This window comes from Nothoprocta perdicaria, unplaced genomic scaffold, assembly GCF_003342845.1.
Source record: "Nothoprocta perdicaria isolate Ctin4 unplaced genomic scaffold, notPer1 scaffold_30, whole genome shotgun sequence".
NCBI classification, from domain to species: Eukaryota; Metazoa; Chordata; class Aves; order Tinamiformes; family Tinamidae; genus Nothoprocta; species Nothoprocta perdicaria.
The window spans coordinates 2,472,806-2,485,884 of record NW_020455533.1 but is presented as its reverse complement, the minus strand read 5'-3'; the positions used below and the strand labels follow the sequence as shown (position 1 = coordinate 2,485,884).

General features: G+C 46.8%; 1 protein-coding gene across 1 annotated transcript in view; it reads right to left on the bottom strand.

The window, feature by feature from the left end:
• Positions 1-7,274: 7,274 nt before the first annotated feature.
• CMIP (c-Maf inducing protein) overlaps positions 7,275-13,079 on the bottom strand; it is a 119,538-nt gene continuing 113,733 nt past the window's right edge. The window contains exons 19-21 of the mRNA XM_026042325.1: positions 11,851-11,956; positions 10,734-10,804; positions 7,275-8,632 (exon numbers count right to left, since the gene is read on the bottom strand). Of these exons, the coding sequence (XP_025898110.1) occupies positions 8,579-8,632; positions 10,734-10,804; positions 11,851-11,956 (231 nt within the window). The 3' untranslated portion in view covers positions 7,275-8,578. The remainder of the gene's footprint in view (positions 8,633-10,733; positions 10,805-11,850; positions 11,957-13,079) is intronic.

Below are 13,079 nucleotides of genomic sequence, written 5' to 3'. Positions count from 1 at the left end.
AGGCTTGAGAGTAAGAACAAGACTCTTCCTGAAGCCCAAGGGAGCAGGGGGAGCCAACATTCGTTGGGAATTAGGCACTCCATTTCATTTAATCTTTGTTCAATAACTGTGCTCATCATTTTGGCCAATCCAAATAAGAACATACTTGGTTCTGTCACATTTGCAACTCGCAATCAGGAAAGTCACCTGTAATATCACCTTTACTCAGGAGCTGAGGAGCATTTACACGGTCTTCTCTTGCAGATCTGCATAAATAAGAAGCACTGGATTCACAACCTGGTACCAGGAAATGCTAAAGACTTCCTCCTTTTAGCGATTTCTGCAGTGCAAGTCCTGCTGAGTCACTTGGAGCAATGTCATGTCCCAGCGGGAGCTGCAACGGGAACTTGCTGGAGAGGTGGGTGCCAGCCGGAGACGTGAGGAGCCCTTGGTACCTTCGTGTCTCCTCAGCTACAGCTGTCTGTGAGCCAGGAGCAGGGCAAGTGGCAGCACAGCGATGTCTCAGCTACACAGCAAGCTTTTTAGGTGAACTGCTTCACTGGTTTAACAGGCAAGGAGATATCCATCCACCTACCCAGCCATCCTTTTCCTAGACATTGGGAAACAACCAGATGGTTAAGTCCTTTCCAGGTGAAAGTAACAACATCTGAAAATCTTCCCCCAGCAATTGAATTTAGATGCATAATTGGTTTAGATACTGTGAAAAATCTCTGTATGATGCTGAGCATATTGGTACAGATGTAACACTTTCTGCAGCAGTGATCTGGGTTACCCTGCTTCGAGAAGCATCCAGACAAGCCAAGCTCTTTGCTTTTTGAGTCACCCTTCCAAAGCGATCTGCCAAGATAGCTTGAAAAGAGAGAATCTCCTGCTGAATAAATTTCCCCAGGCTTTTCCCCTGAAATCAGCCCAGCATCTTTTGGTTTAGCTCAGACTTCGTGCAACATCATGCAGGGCACTAAAATTCCCAGCATAAGTGCAGAGCAGCATCTTGCCCTAATTAGGAGAATGCTGGCTAAGCGATAGGTGACACTATTAACTGACAGTGTCACTTGCCCTGACACCTTTTCAGTGGGAAGGTAACTCGTCACGGCCGAGATGTGCGAGCAGTTGCCTTATTTACTCTCCTGGGGTGGCATGAATCAGAGTTGAAAAGTGCAATATGCTGAAGCGATCCCATATTCCCATGATGTGTGAGCATGAGTCACGCAGAAGGGAGATTCTGCCAGGGTCCCTCCTGGATGACCCGGCTTTATGTTAAACATGCTGGAAAATGTGCAGATAAAAACAGCTCTGGTGACGCACGGGAGGCGAGCAGCCTCTGAGCCTTTTTGGGAAGCTGCTGAAACACCGACGTTTCCTCTTGATCAATAATCTGCCTTTGAAGCATTGCAGGGAACAAAATTTCTTCTCGCATATTCACTGCTATTTCTCCCTGGGAAAATGACAGGTGGGATAACTCCAGGCTGACAGGGGAGTGATTTTTATCACACATATATTTCTGTGAAACCCCTTCCTTACAGAAAGGAGAAGACATGATATACAGGGGATTTTTGTGGCAGCTTTGCCTTTGAAGTGGTAGGGTTTGCCAGGGAAGCCTGCACTTGGCACTTTCATATCTGCAATAAATATGGCAACGTGCAAAGAAATGTTCCATCTCCAACTCCCAGGTAATAAACCAAACACAAACGTTTCGCTGCTGGGGCAGTTTGTCCCTTGCTTTTTACTTGCAAGCCTCTTTCTGCCTCCCCCTCCCAGGTAAATACTTCTTATGGGGTTAACAAAGGAATTAAGGGGCAAAACTGGGCTGTGTCCTGCAGCAAGTCAACCTGAATATTCAGGTTGGTTCTTTCTGGCCTTAAAATCCATAACTCAGCTATTCCTGTGCTTATCCCTGCTGATTCTCCACTTTCTGCAGCTATCACAATGAGGTCACCAGTCTGCTCAGAGATGATTTCCATACTATTGTCCTGAATCGGACTACAAAGCAAAGACACCAAGAGGAACATTTCCGGATAAGTGTCTCATTAATTTCAACAACAGACTGCCATGAGTCACTTCCCCTTCGCTGCACTCGTCTCTTGTGACCAGAATTTATGCAGTAGAGATGTGTCTCTGTGTAAAATTCCTAACTGTTTTGAAAAGGTACAATAAATTGATAATTAGTTTAGAAAATTCAGGCCTAAAATGCCTACAGTTTCTTCAGATATTTACCACTAATTAGTCCTCTTGTTTGTGCCACAGCTCTATAACACCAAATAATTTTACCAGAACTGTCATGTAACTACCTGGATTTTTTAAAATATGTTTTAGGGTTCAACTGGAGGCTCTGGTGGCTCTGAAACTCTAGTTCTGCCTTGGAGCAAACTGTGGCTTCCCCAATCCCAATGCAAAAATGGTTTGAGGTGCTGCTCATCCTTCAGCACTCGTTCTGAAAACTAAGCAGCAAGTCCCTGATCTGATTTACCTTGCTGAAGGCCTCCCGGATCCCGCGTGGTGACCATGGCTGCCCTGGCGCGTCCTGCTTCTCCCTGGCTGTTACTTTCCTTTCCAACTACAGGTCCGACTCGTTTGTGTTCTCATCTGCGACCTGACTTGGAGGCTGATTAATTGCAGACCCTGAATCCTGCAAGCCAGCAGCTTCTCGCTTCAGCAGATGGTTCTCTTTTAGACACACCAGGTCTTTTTTTATGTTTTTTTCCTCTCAAACAACAACAGCTTGATCAAGATCCAACACCCTGTCTTCTAAAATAAAAGCAAGGCAACAGCCTGCTGTCCAGACAGGCAAAGAGAGGTTCTCCACTGGGGTCACACAGGGCTGTCTCCTGTCGCACTTGAACTGGTGCAGCAGCAGCATTTGCCACAGTAAATCACTGCAGCCTCTAAACCTATATCCAATATCTTAAAAAAAATAGAAAAAGTCCCAATTCTGTCTAATGAGCATTTCAGCCTGCCTTAAACTACACTCCAAGAACCACACGCGGGAACAGAGCGAGGTGTAAGTGCACCCAGAGAGCCCCTCTGCGCCCCTGGGGGCTGCGCCAGAGGGCCAGTACCGCAGCTCAAGGGCACCGTGGGGGACAGGAACATCCCGTCACCCACCTGCCCCCGAGTCGGGCAACCGCACGCCAGAACCGACAGGAACTTCATTGATTTGCAGGTGCAGCCCAGCATCTCTGAGCCTCTGTGAAGACCTCCTAGGTCTTTAAAACCGACACGGAGGGGACGTGAATCACGGGCGCAGCTGCCGCGATGCCGAGAGGGGACCAGCCACCGGAGCTGATCGCAGTTATCCCTTCTCATCCTTGCAAAGGGAAGGAGCTGCTGGGACGAGAGCACCCATGAAAAATGGCACCTTTTGCCGGGGAACCTCCATAAGAGACACAAGGTGCCTGCAGGAGACCAGAGCTGCAGCGCAGCTCGTGTGGAGCTGTGGAGGAGGAGGAAGGTCCCCAGGGCCCAAGGCCGGGACTGCGGCGATGCTCCTGGTGTCACTCAGGCGGGTTTCCTTGGTAGCCGGCCGGCTAACAGCACTCAGGATACCTAAGTGAAGGTTTTGTCACCATGGCAACATTGATGTCATCGGCTTCGCTGCGGAGAGCAGCGTTAACCTCAAGTGTGACTTTTTTTCTTTTCATTTTTTCTTTTTTGGCAATAAGGTTCAGAAATAGAGAGGCTCAGGCAGCAGCACCAAACCGCACTGCGGGGCGCGAGCTCCGGGCCGGCCCTGCGCGGGGACCACGGGCACCTCCGAACCCTCCTCGCGCCTCTCCTGCTGCTGTCCCGGCGTGTCCCGGCGCGATGACATGAGCGGGGCCTGGCACAGGGATCTCCCCTCGCCCTTGCAGGGGTCACTGTGCCCGGGCACGACGCCCAGCCAGCCCCTGCTCCAGGTGGGATACAACCCGCTGCGGTAAATCCTGGAGCCCCCTTTCACTTCCCCTTGGAGAGGCGTTTAGCATGGACAGGACAGCTTGCAGAAGTCTGGGTCATGCTGCTCCAGAGGACAATATAATAAATGTTATCTCGCTCACTGCGATGTTAAAACAAGCATTTCATAGAGCTAGCAACACACATAGAGCTAGGAGTGGGGTTGCAGCTGAGCCCAGATGTCCTGTTTAGCCCCTCTGACATACAGCTCTGGATCTTAATCACTATGAATTCTACTTTAGCCTTACCTTTGATTGGGATTTTTATAAATACTAGCTTTTTTTGGGGGGGGATTTTTATAAATATTTACTTTTTATTTTTTTTTCCCTGTTACAGTGGCACCTATCCTAGCTCTGCCCAGCTCACTGTTCGTACACAGCTGCTTCCCTTTCAGGAAAAGTGGACCTTGATGAAGCCACATCCCTTAGAAGGAGGATGGTGCATCATGTGGAGAGAGGAGTAATTTGTGTGCATACGAGACCCAGACCCTGTCCAGTAAGTGAGCTGTGCTTCTGGTTTAAGAGCAAGCTGCTTTCATGAACACTCTTGCATACAACTGTCCCTTATCTGTACCCTTCTGGGTACACTGCCCAGATTCTAACTTAAATATATGAATACATGTACATACATATATAATATATAGCCTCAAAAATACAAGCTTTCCATGGACTTCACAGGCATCGACAGAAAAGACAGACCTGCGTTCTGTTCCCTCTACAGCCAGCAGGTACTGAAGCATCTAATAAAACACGAGCAATTCCACACACTCAAGCACACCATCTACAAGACATCAGTCTTCTCTGGTCCTAGTCCTGCTCGTCACACCAGACCACGTTTGCAGCCCTATGAGCTGTAACATCTGCTTTGGGGCCGCCTCGCAGGCCCCGGCCTTTCCGCCCGCTCGCTGCGCGTCTGCAGCCCCTGCAGCGCTGGCTCGGGGAAAGCACCACGTGGAGCAGAACCACAGAAACCCCAGGGGAGAGAGCCCTTCACTGCGGGACACGAAGCATCTCATTTAATGCTGTGAACATTTCAACTTCAAAATGTGTTCAAGTTAGGAATGTTCTGATATTACACTTCAGTTGCAACAGGGTTTGATGAAGAAACAGCTCCTAGAGCAGCTGCTCAATATGTGCAGCAAACTAGCTATTTAGGCTGCTCAACCAACCGGTGATGACCTGAAAATGAGCTATAAACTATATTCCGATTTATTCTGGTTATATTCTGACTTTGTTTTAATCTTTGTAGATATTCGTAGAAAAAGAACTTATATTTACATTGGCACTGCTGTGTTGACAGGGTTCTTTCATGATCAGTGGGTCACTGAGATTTGTGTACATATATATTTATAATCTGATAATGCCTATTTTAAAAGTACAAATACAGTACAGTGTTTGTTCCATCTACATGAAAGTGAAATCACCTAAAAAAAAAAAGTCAGGTATCACATTAGCAGGAAAAAAATCAGTATATTTAGTAACACCAAGTGAAAAGATATTCTGAGATCTATTATTAATAGAAGTAGCTCATCTCAAATATTGACTTACGATATTTCCCAATCAATAGAAAAGAGAATGGAAAAAAAATGGATGTTGACATCCACTTAAAACGCTTTAAGTATTGTTGCATGTACTATATTTAGTTGGCAAAAATCATTAAAAATTCAAGACAGCAATATAGCTGACTGATAAGTTCCAATGAGTGCATCTGGTTGGTTTTACAAATGCTGGGAGAGGTCAGCATTGCCTTTAACATGCAGCTGATTAGAGTACTATGGTCTTATTACTTATGGATGTAAAGAAAGTTTCAAGGAGCTCTTTTCTGGGTTAGAAATCCTGGTGCCTTGGAGGCATGAGGTCACTACCGAGCCCTTGATCCCAGTCACCAGGGGATGGAAAATGCCGGGGAAGGAAGGAAGCAGCTGCAGCTCTCGCTGTATTATTCAGAAGAGTGACTCACGGCAGAGTTTGCATACATGCTAGGCCCTTTCAAGATCATCATTATTATTTAATACGTTTATTGCAAGAGATTGCTAGTCAGAATCCAGGCCCTGCTCCAGTTATGTGTTTGCACCGATCTACCAAAAGGGTCGCTCCAGGGAGCCTCCAGCTACCCCACCAAGACGGCCTTTACCCCATCGTAACGGAGGCCTGATGCTCCACAGGGGCGAGGAGAGCAGAGGTACTTTGTGAAATCCCATCTCACCTGCTTGGCCTGGGGCCAGATGGGACAGCATTCAGAAGATGACCTGGCCACAACGTGCTCCCTCCAGGCAGGTCTTCTGAGCACCACCAATGCAGAAGCTCAAGGACAGGAACAAGGGGCTACATTTCTCCCTCTTGGTCAGAGAGGTCCTGATGCAGCATCAAGGCTCGTTCAAAGCCAATTCCTACTGCTTACCTGCTCTGACAGGACTCCCAGCTGCCTCCCGTGCCATCCGGGCGCGCGCAGACCTCCAGAGGACACTGAGGAACCCGCACAGCCATCCACAGCTTTGCAGGAATCAAACCCGGCAGGACTCAGCTCTCCTCCTCCTCCTCCTCCTCGTGCTGCTGCCCAAGAGCCGGGGGCGGCAGCGACGCGACGCCCGTGGCTGCCGCCGGCTCCGGCTCCTCTCCCCGCGCGCGGAGCCGCGGAGGCAGCGCCGAGGCGCCGGCCCCGTCCTCGGCGCAGGCGGCCTCCGTGCGCGGAGCCTCCGGCCTCCCGCGACACCCCCACAGCACCAGGAGCCTGGACGCCTCCCTCCAAGAAAGCACCACGCACGCAGCTAAAAGATAGTCACTTACAGTTTATTTTTGCCTGAAATTATTTCACATCTCTTTGTACACAGCTACAGAACAGTAGTAGTAAACCATTGGTAAAAGCAACAGTGCTAAGGAAAATGTTGGCATAATTTTACTTTTTTTTTTTTTTTTCCATTTTTTTCTTTCTTCCCACCCTGCATCTTCATGCAGTTTGGGATCTGAATGGGAAAAAGAACCTGGCACACTATGTGAGTTAAGACTCAGTTTTGTTTCACTTCCTTACAAAAAGAAAAAAAAACAAAAAATACCCACGATTGGGGTTCGGATTTTCTACACAGCAACAGAGTTTAAAAAAAAAATAAGCTTGGCTCCCATTGAATAAGATTAAATATATATATATTTATATATAAAAAATTACATTGGCTGTATGTGAAACCTTGAGGTGCTGAAGAATAAGATAAAGGTGTTAAACAGAAGAAAAAAATCTTTTACCTTTTTATTTTTTTTTAAATAAGCAGCTCTGTACAATGAAGGCTCATTATGAAAAAAAAAGTCAACAGCATAGTTATAAAAGAAACCACAATTTTTAAAAAATCATCTTCTAAGCAGTTGTGGAAGAAAATCTGGAGAATGCAGCAGTCACATTTACAAACAGGTCAGAGCGATCAGATCAGCCACAATGTGATTTTTCCGGCCTCCCCAGAGGAACATGCAGAACAATGTGTGCACAGGGACAGGTAGGGGAGAGGGAGGGCAGGGAGGAGAAGAGGGCAGAAAAAAAAGGAAAAGAAAAGGCTTATGCACAAACTGGAAGGAGAGCTTTCTTTCCTCTTTTTGAAATATTGGACGTAAACAGAAAACACCAGAAGTGACTTGTAAAATCTGAAGAGTTTTGTGAATATCCCATTGGCAAAATAAACAATGCATTTTCCCTATCCCCATGTTTAAAGCTAACATGGTTTAAAAGACTAAAGAAAGTTTTCAGACTTTGGAAGGAAATTTGACTTATATCAATCCCTGCACCCTTCCCCAGTAACCATACCCCTGATAGACATTTTCCTTCCTATTTGATAATGTTTGAGGCATTTTGAAATTAAAAACACAACGCGATGAACGTTGTGACAGAGAGGGATTATAATACAGTATGCATTACTAAAAGGCAATTCTTCAAGGACATTTCCTTTTAAAAAAAATAATAATAACAACAAGACAGCAAACTAGTTTATACAGTACTATACGCAAAAAGGGTAAAAGAATTAACAATTCATAAATAAAAGACAGGTCCCAGACCTGTTATTTGTGAACCATCATCTTAAATAGGTGCATTATGTAAATCTTATGTACAACAAAATTACTTTGTATAACAACTGCAAGGACATGGCGGGGAGGTGAAAATCATTTCTTATTCTTTTTTTCTCTTGATATTTCTTACGTTTGCTTTTCTGGAGCAAAGCTGGTCAAAGAGGAGTTCTGACTGGATGGGTCCCCAGCCACGGAAACCCAGGTAAATAATGACGAATGAATATACTTTTTTTCTCCACACGGCATAAAACACAAAGGCAAATAAAATCCACAAATGGTGGTGGTTTTCCTCTTTATAATCCTCTTGCTGCTGCTACAAAGTCTTTTTTTTTTTTTCAATTTAAGTTATGTTCATTCTGAAATTACAAAGCTGCAAGAATCGGGCAAGGTCCAGGCCCGCTCGGTGCCCCCCACCCCGACACACACACGACGTGACTCCCCCAACCCACAACCACGACTCCTATCACCAAGTCCCTGGACTCACTGCTCTACAGGTATTAGCCAAAGGGGTTTTTTTTTTCCTTTTTCTTTTTTTTTTTTCTGGTTTGTTTTAAAAATCTTTCTCTTCTTGTCCAGAAGCAAAAGAGAGAAACAGAGAGAGTTCACCAAGCCTCAGTGTAGCGAACATCCACTTCTTTCAGATTGGGGAGTTTAGCCTGTGCAGAAGGAAAAGGCCAGGATTACTTACAAGTTTTCACAACTCGGAATAAAGTCCCCATCAAATCTGTACCAAACTTTCGATTTTACACAGCCATGCAGCAAAGCTTGTTTGTCAGGCTCCAGCTGCAAAGCATGGACTCAGACTTCAGTGTCAGCCACGGAATGCTCTTTTCCAGCCTCCGCACTGTCATTGCCTCATTCTTCCCTCCGTTCACTAAGGAACTTCAGAGCGTGTCAGTAACTTTTGATCTCTGTGTGGTTTCACCCCCGGCGCTCCAGGCACCGCATGTTTTGTTCCCCGACCGCCCGGCGCGCCCCGAGCAGCCCAGGCTACCTGCCCCCTGCCTGCTCGTCACCTCCACGGTCTCAGACCGCAATTGTACAACCAAACCTCCCAAAACAAACACACACGTTTAATTAGGCTGGGGCACAATTCAGGAGTTGGAAGTTTCTAGGAGTCACTATTACCTCACTGCTTGATTTATGTGCATGCATATTTTGATAAGAGCTAGTCATAATCCTACAGACATTGCCAGCAAATAATTCTTCAGTTAGGCAATAATGACTTCAGAAGTGGGTGTTTATTTATTGTCTGGTTCAGCCCGCCTGGCCCGCGTGTGGGTGTGCGTGTGTGCAACGTGCCCAGCGGCGCGGGGGCTGCAGGAAGTGCCACCGCTGGCGTGTGCCCCCCGCACACCAGGGCAAGCAGGAAACACCCGCACCCCAACGGCCGCCTTGGAACCCGCAGCTCTTCTAGCAGCCCCACAACCAGCTGCCCCACGGGAACAGACCCATCGCCCTCCCTTGGAATGCACCTCCCTCTACACACACACAGCTCTACTGAAACGACCACCAAGATTAACCTGGTTGACTGACACACAACTGTTCTCCCAGCTTTTTTAATTCAGGGCAATCACCAGGACTTCGTAGCAGGTTTTGCTGTTTGCCCCGGAGAGGCACCTCCTTGGGCGGGTGGCAATGGCTCTTAATGCAATAGCAGAGCACAGGGAATCGGTTCGTAAAATAAGAGCCTCAGACTGAAGCTAGTGGCAAAGGGGCTCGGAAGCAGCAGCGGAGGATCCCACGCAATCCCAGCAGAGGGGATGTCAGAGCCCTGGGCCCAACGCAGAGCTCACCCTGATTGTCTCTAAGTGCTTGGGGCCTGATACAAGCTCCACTGTAGGACAGCCAGCTGCAAGCCAGCTGTTCATTCCAAGGACTTTTTCTCTCCATATACGATTGTGACACCAGTTTTGAGAAGCTGATTTTCAAAAATCCGTGCTTAGCAGCGTTGCAACGAACTGCCTGGAGGAGCCCTGGCTCCACAGCAAAAACTAAACATACACATTTACAGTTAATTTTGAAAGCAGAGCAGTTTCAGGACTTGCCTTAAGTTTGAAACACAACCCAAGGTTGTGACCTTTTTGAGTAAACCTGGCGCAATCTAAGGTTTCAACACGCACGACGACATAATGTAGAGTTTCATTTTGAGCACTTGCTTTCATACATGTGACTCACACAACTCCAGAGCTGAGAAAAAGTCCGCATGAAGTCCCAGGAGCCAGAGCATCTGAGGCAGCCTTTGTCTGAAACCACCTGGGCCCGTTCCCAGCCACAGCTACACTCTCATACTTAAGTGTTTTGCTGAAGTAGTCGTAAATTCACAGTACAAATAGTAACACCAGATATGTTACATGTCAAAGAGAACCAGGCCTTTGTGCAGGTGTTCTGTTCAAAGAGGAGTTCTGCTCCAAAAGGCATCAAGGCAAATTTACACCTCCCTCAGTGCCTTTAACTTTCTGATGCAAAGTTCTGTAATACTGGGCATCCACTTTACCTTTAGTGCTGTTAATGCTCCAGGACACGTCCTCTAAAGTGTAAACCAGGTATTACCTGGTCTGTGTATCATCAACAGAAACAACTGATACACTTCTTTTATGAAACTCTCATTGTTGATAGCAGTGACCAGAAAGAACTTAAGTTTATGTTCCCATCTCACTCATTTTCATTAACTTGCACTGGGCGCTGCTGCCATCAATGTGCTCCTAGACCAGCTAATTCTCTTCCTTAGCAGACTTGACTTAGAACCAGAAATACCTTGAGATCTTCGTAGGTGTCCGCTGAAAGTTTAGTGCTGTTCATATTTAAACTACACAGGCTCTTCATGGCTAAAAGAGAACACAAAGATATGTATTTATTATGATCAGGCAATATTTACTTCAAATATCAGGCACACAGTAGGCCAAAGCATAAGTAAGACACGACCGTACGCAGCATGGTCAGGAAAACCTGAACAGTGTAAAATGCTGAACTACAAATGGATAAACAGCTGCTTGGGCCCTCATCCAGGAGGAAAAGTCCCTATTTAGGAAGGGCCACGAAGCACATGCTGAAGGGCACTGACTTCAAAGGAGCCCAGGAGCTGCTCCTCCCGGGTTTCCTGCCCATCCAGCGGCCCCTCTCCCCGCCCCCATTCCCATTCCGCGCTCCTGTACTTGGCAGGACGGTTTCCTAAGACGAGCCGGAACTCCTGGCCTGTCTGGCATGTCTGTGTAAGATCAAGCCTATTAAAGGAAGCCTTTAAAGCAGCACGTGACGTTTCTAACACGCGGTGGGCTGCAGGAGAGGGGTCCCTGCGGCAGGGCAGGCAGCCGTCCGTGCGCAGCGGAGCCGCAGCACTCCTATCCGGCCCACGCTGGCCCTGCTCTGCCTTGCCCTATTTGACCCCGCTATTAAACCAGATTTAAATGAAGTTTCACCCCCATACCATGCCAGGGGGAATAGGAAACCTGCTGTGCATGGTTGCAAAACTCACTAATAAATTACTACACGACTCTGCAATCTTCCCCTCCTCCACCGCCAGAACAGACCCTTCCGCAAGGAATTCGCCCACAGGGCCGAGTGTGAAAAAGCTGGGAAGTCCTGGGGCAACTGGTCACGATGTGGGATTAAGACAAATGACATCAGTGGAGCTAGAGGCAAGGGCCACAGTACAGCCTAGGGCCGCAAGCCCCGCACTAAGCAGGCAGCTTCAGAGCACAGGCCTGAATGGCCACCTGAGTGGGCAGGAAGGAGGGAAGATCAATGGGAACACAGCCCTGGATCACTGTGGAAGCAGCTCTGTGGCAGCCAAGAAATCAATCTTCCATTTGAACCCACACGAATTCCTCTGCACCCACATGAATCTCCTGTGTAGGGTATTTTGGTCACTTACAACTAAGTGCCAGCAGGCCAGCATCGGTGACAGGAGTCTCGCACAGGTTGAGCACTTGCAGCATCGTGAGGTGTTCGGAGAGGAGCCGCAACCCGGCGTCCCCGAACTGTGGGCGCAAGCAGAGGGGGTGTCAGACAACGCACGAGGCGGCCGTGCAAGCAGCTCGCTGCAAACAGCGACACTGACAGCGAGGCTTGCAGAGCAGCCTCCAAAGCCACGCAGATTATTTATTATCATCTCAAATGACAGAGGAGAAAGCAAGTTGTGTTGTCCTCGGGGGACAGGAACATTTAGCAACTTGTGCAAGGGTCTGAATAACTGTGCGGCAGATCCTGGATCTGAACACAGGTCTCCTGATTTGTAACCCAGTGCCCTAACCACGGGGCATCATTTAATGACAAGTGGGGCCTTTGAAGTCTGGACTTTGCACGAGAGCCCCCACCCAGCCTGTACGAGATGGTTACAGAAGTCTCAGCCAGTTCCCAACCACATCACTAAAAACCTTCCATGCAAGTGGCATTAATTAGCTATTTTGGTCTCCAGAACAATGTACTATTGATTGGTAATCGTTCTATTGACCCACTGCATTTCTGTTGTTTCTAAATTTTTTATTAACTAGGATATGAGAAAATAAAAGAGAATCTAAACTTTCTTGGAAAAAAAAAACCCTAAAACAGGCTCCTTGTCTAGTCATACCAAACTCATTTGTAGCAAGAGGCATCAGTGTTCTCAAATGCAAAAAGTTGTATTGTTAGATCAAATTTAGAGGATATGCAAGATAGGAATAAAACAAACAATCGTATTGTTTCATATTCCTCGCACAAAAGGGAGACATTTCCATAATTCTAAAGTAGTTATGAAAATATCATGTGACATAATATCATGGCAAAATATTTACATGACATTTCAGTGAAAAAAGTGTTGCTTTTTGTGGCTGTGCTAGGAACACTCATATTTTCAGGGAGTGCTACAAATAAGTGCTAATTGTACACGGGGAAAACCTACTTAGCGGAGAATCACAGAGACCAAAACCAACAGGGAAACCATAGGAGAAAAACACAGTCTCAAAAGCTTTTTCAGTTAACTGCTGAATAATTTGTTCAGGTAAGTTGCCCTCTTTTTGCTTACAAAATAACTGCATTATAACTGTAATTTCCTTATATTTATTATTTGACTTTTCTTTTTGATGTATGGTCTAATTAATCTGTGTTCAGGGCAATTTAGTACAC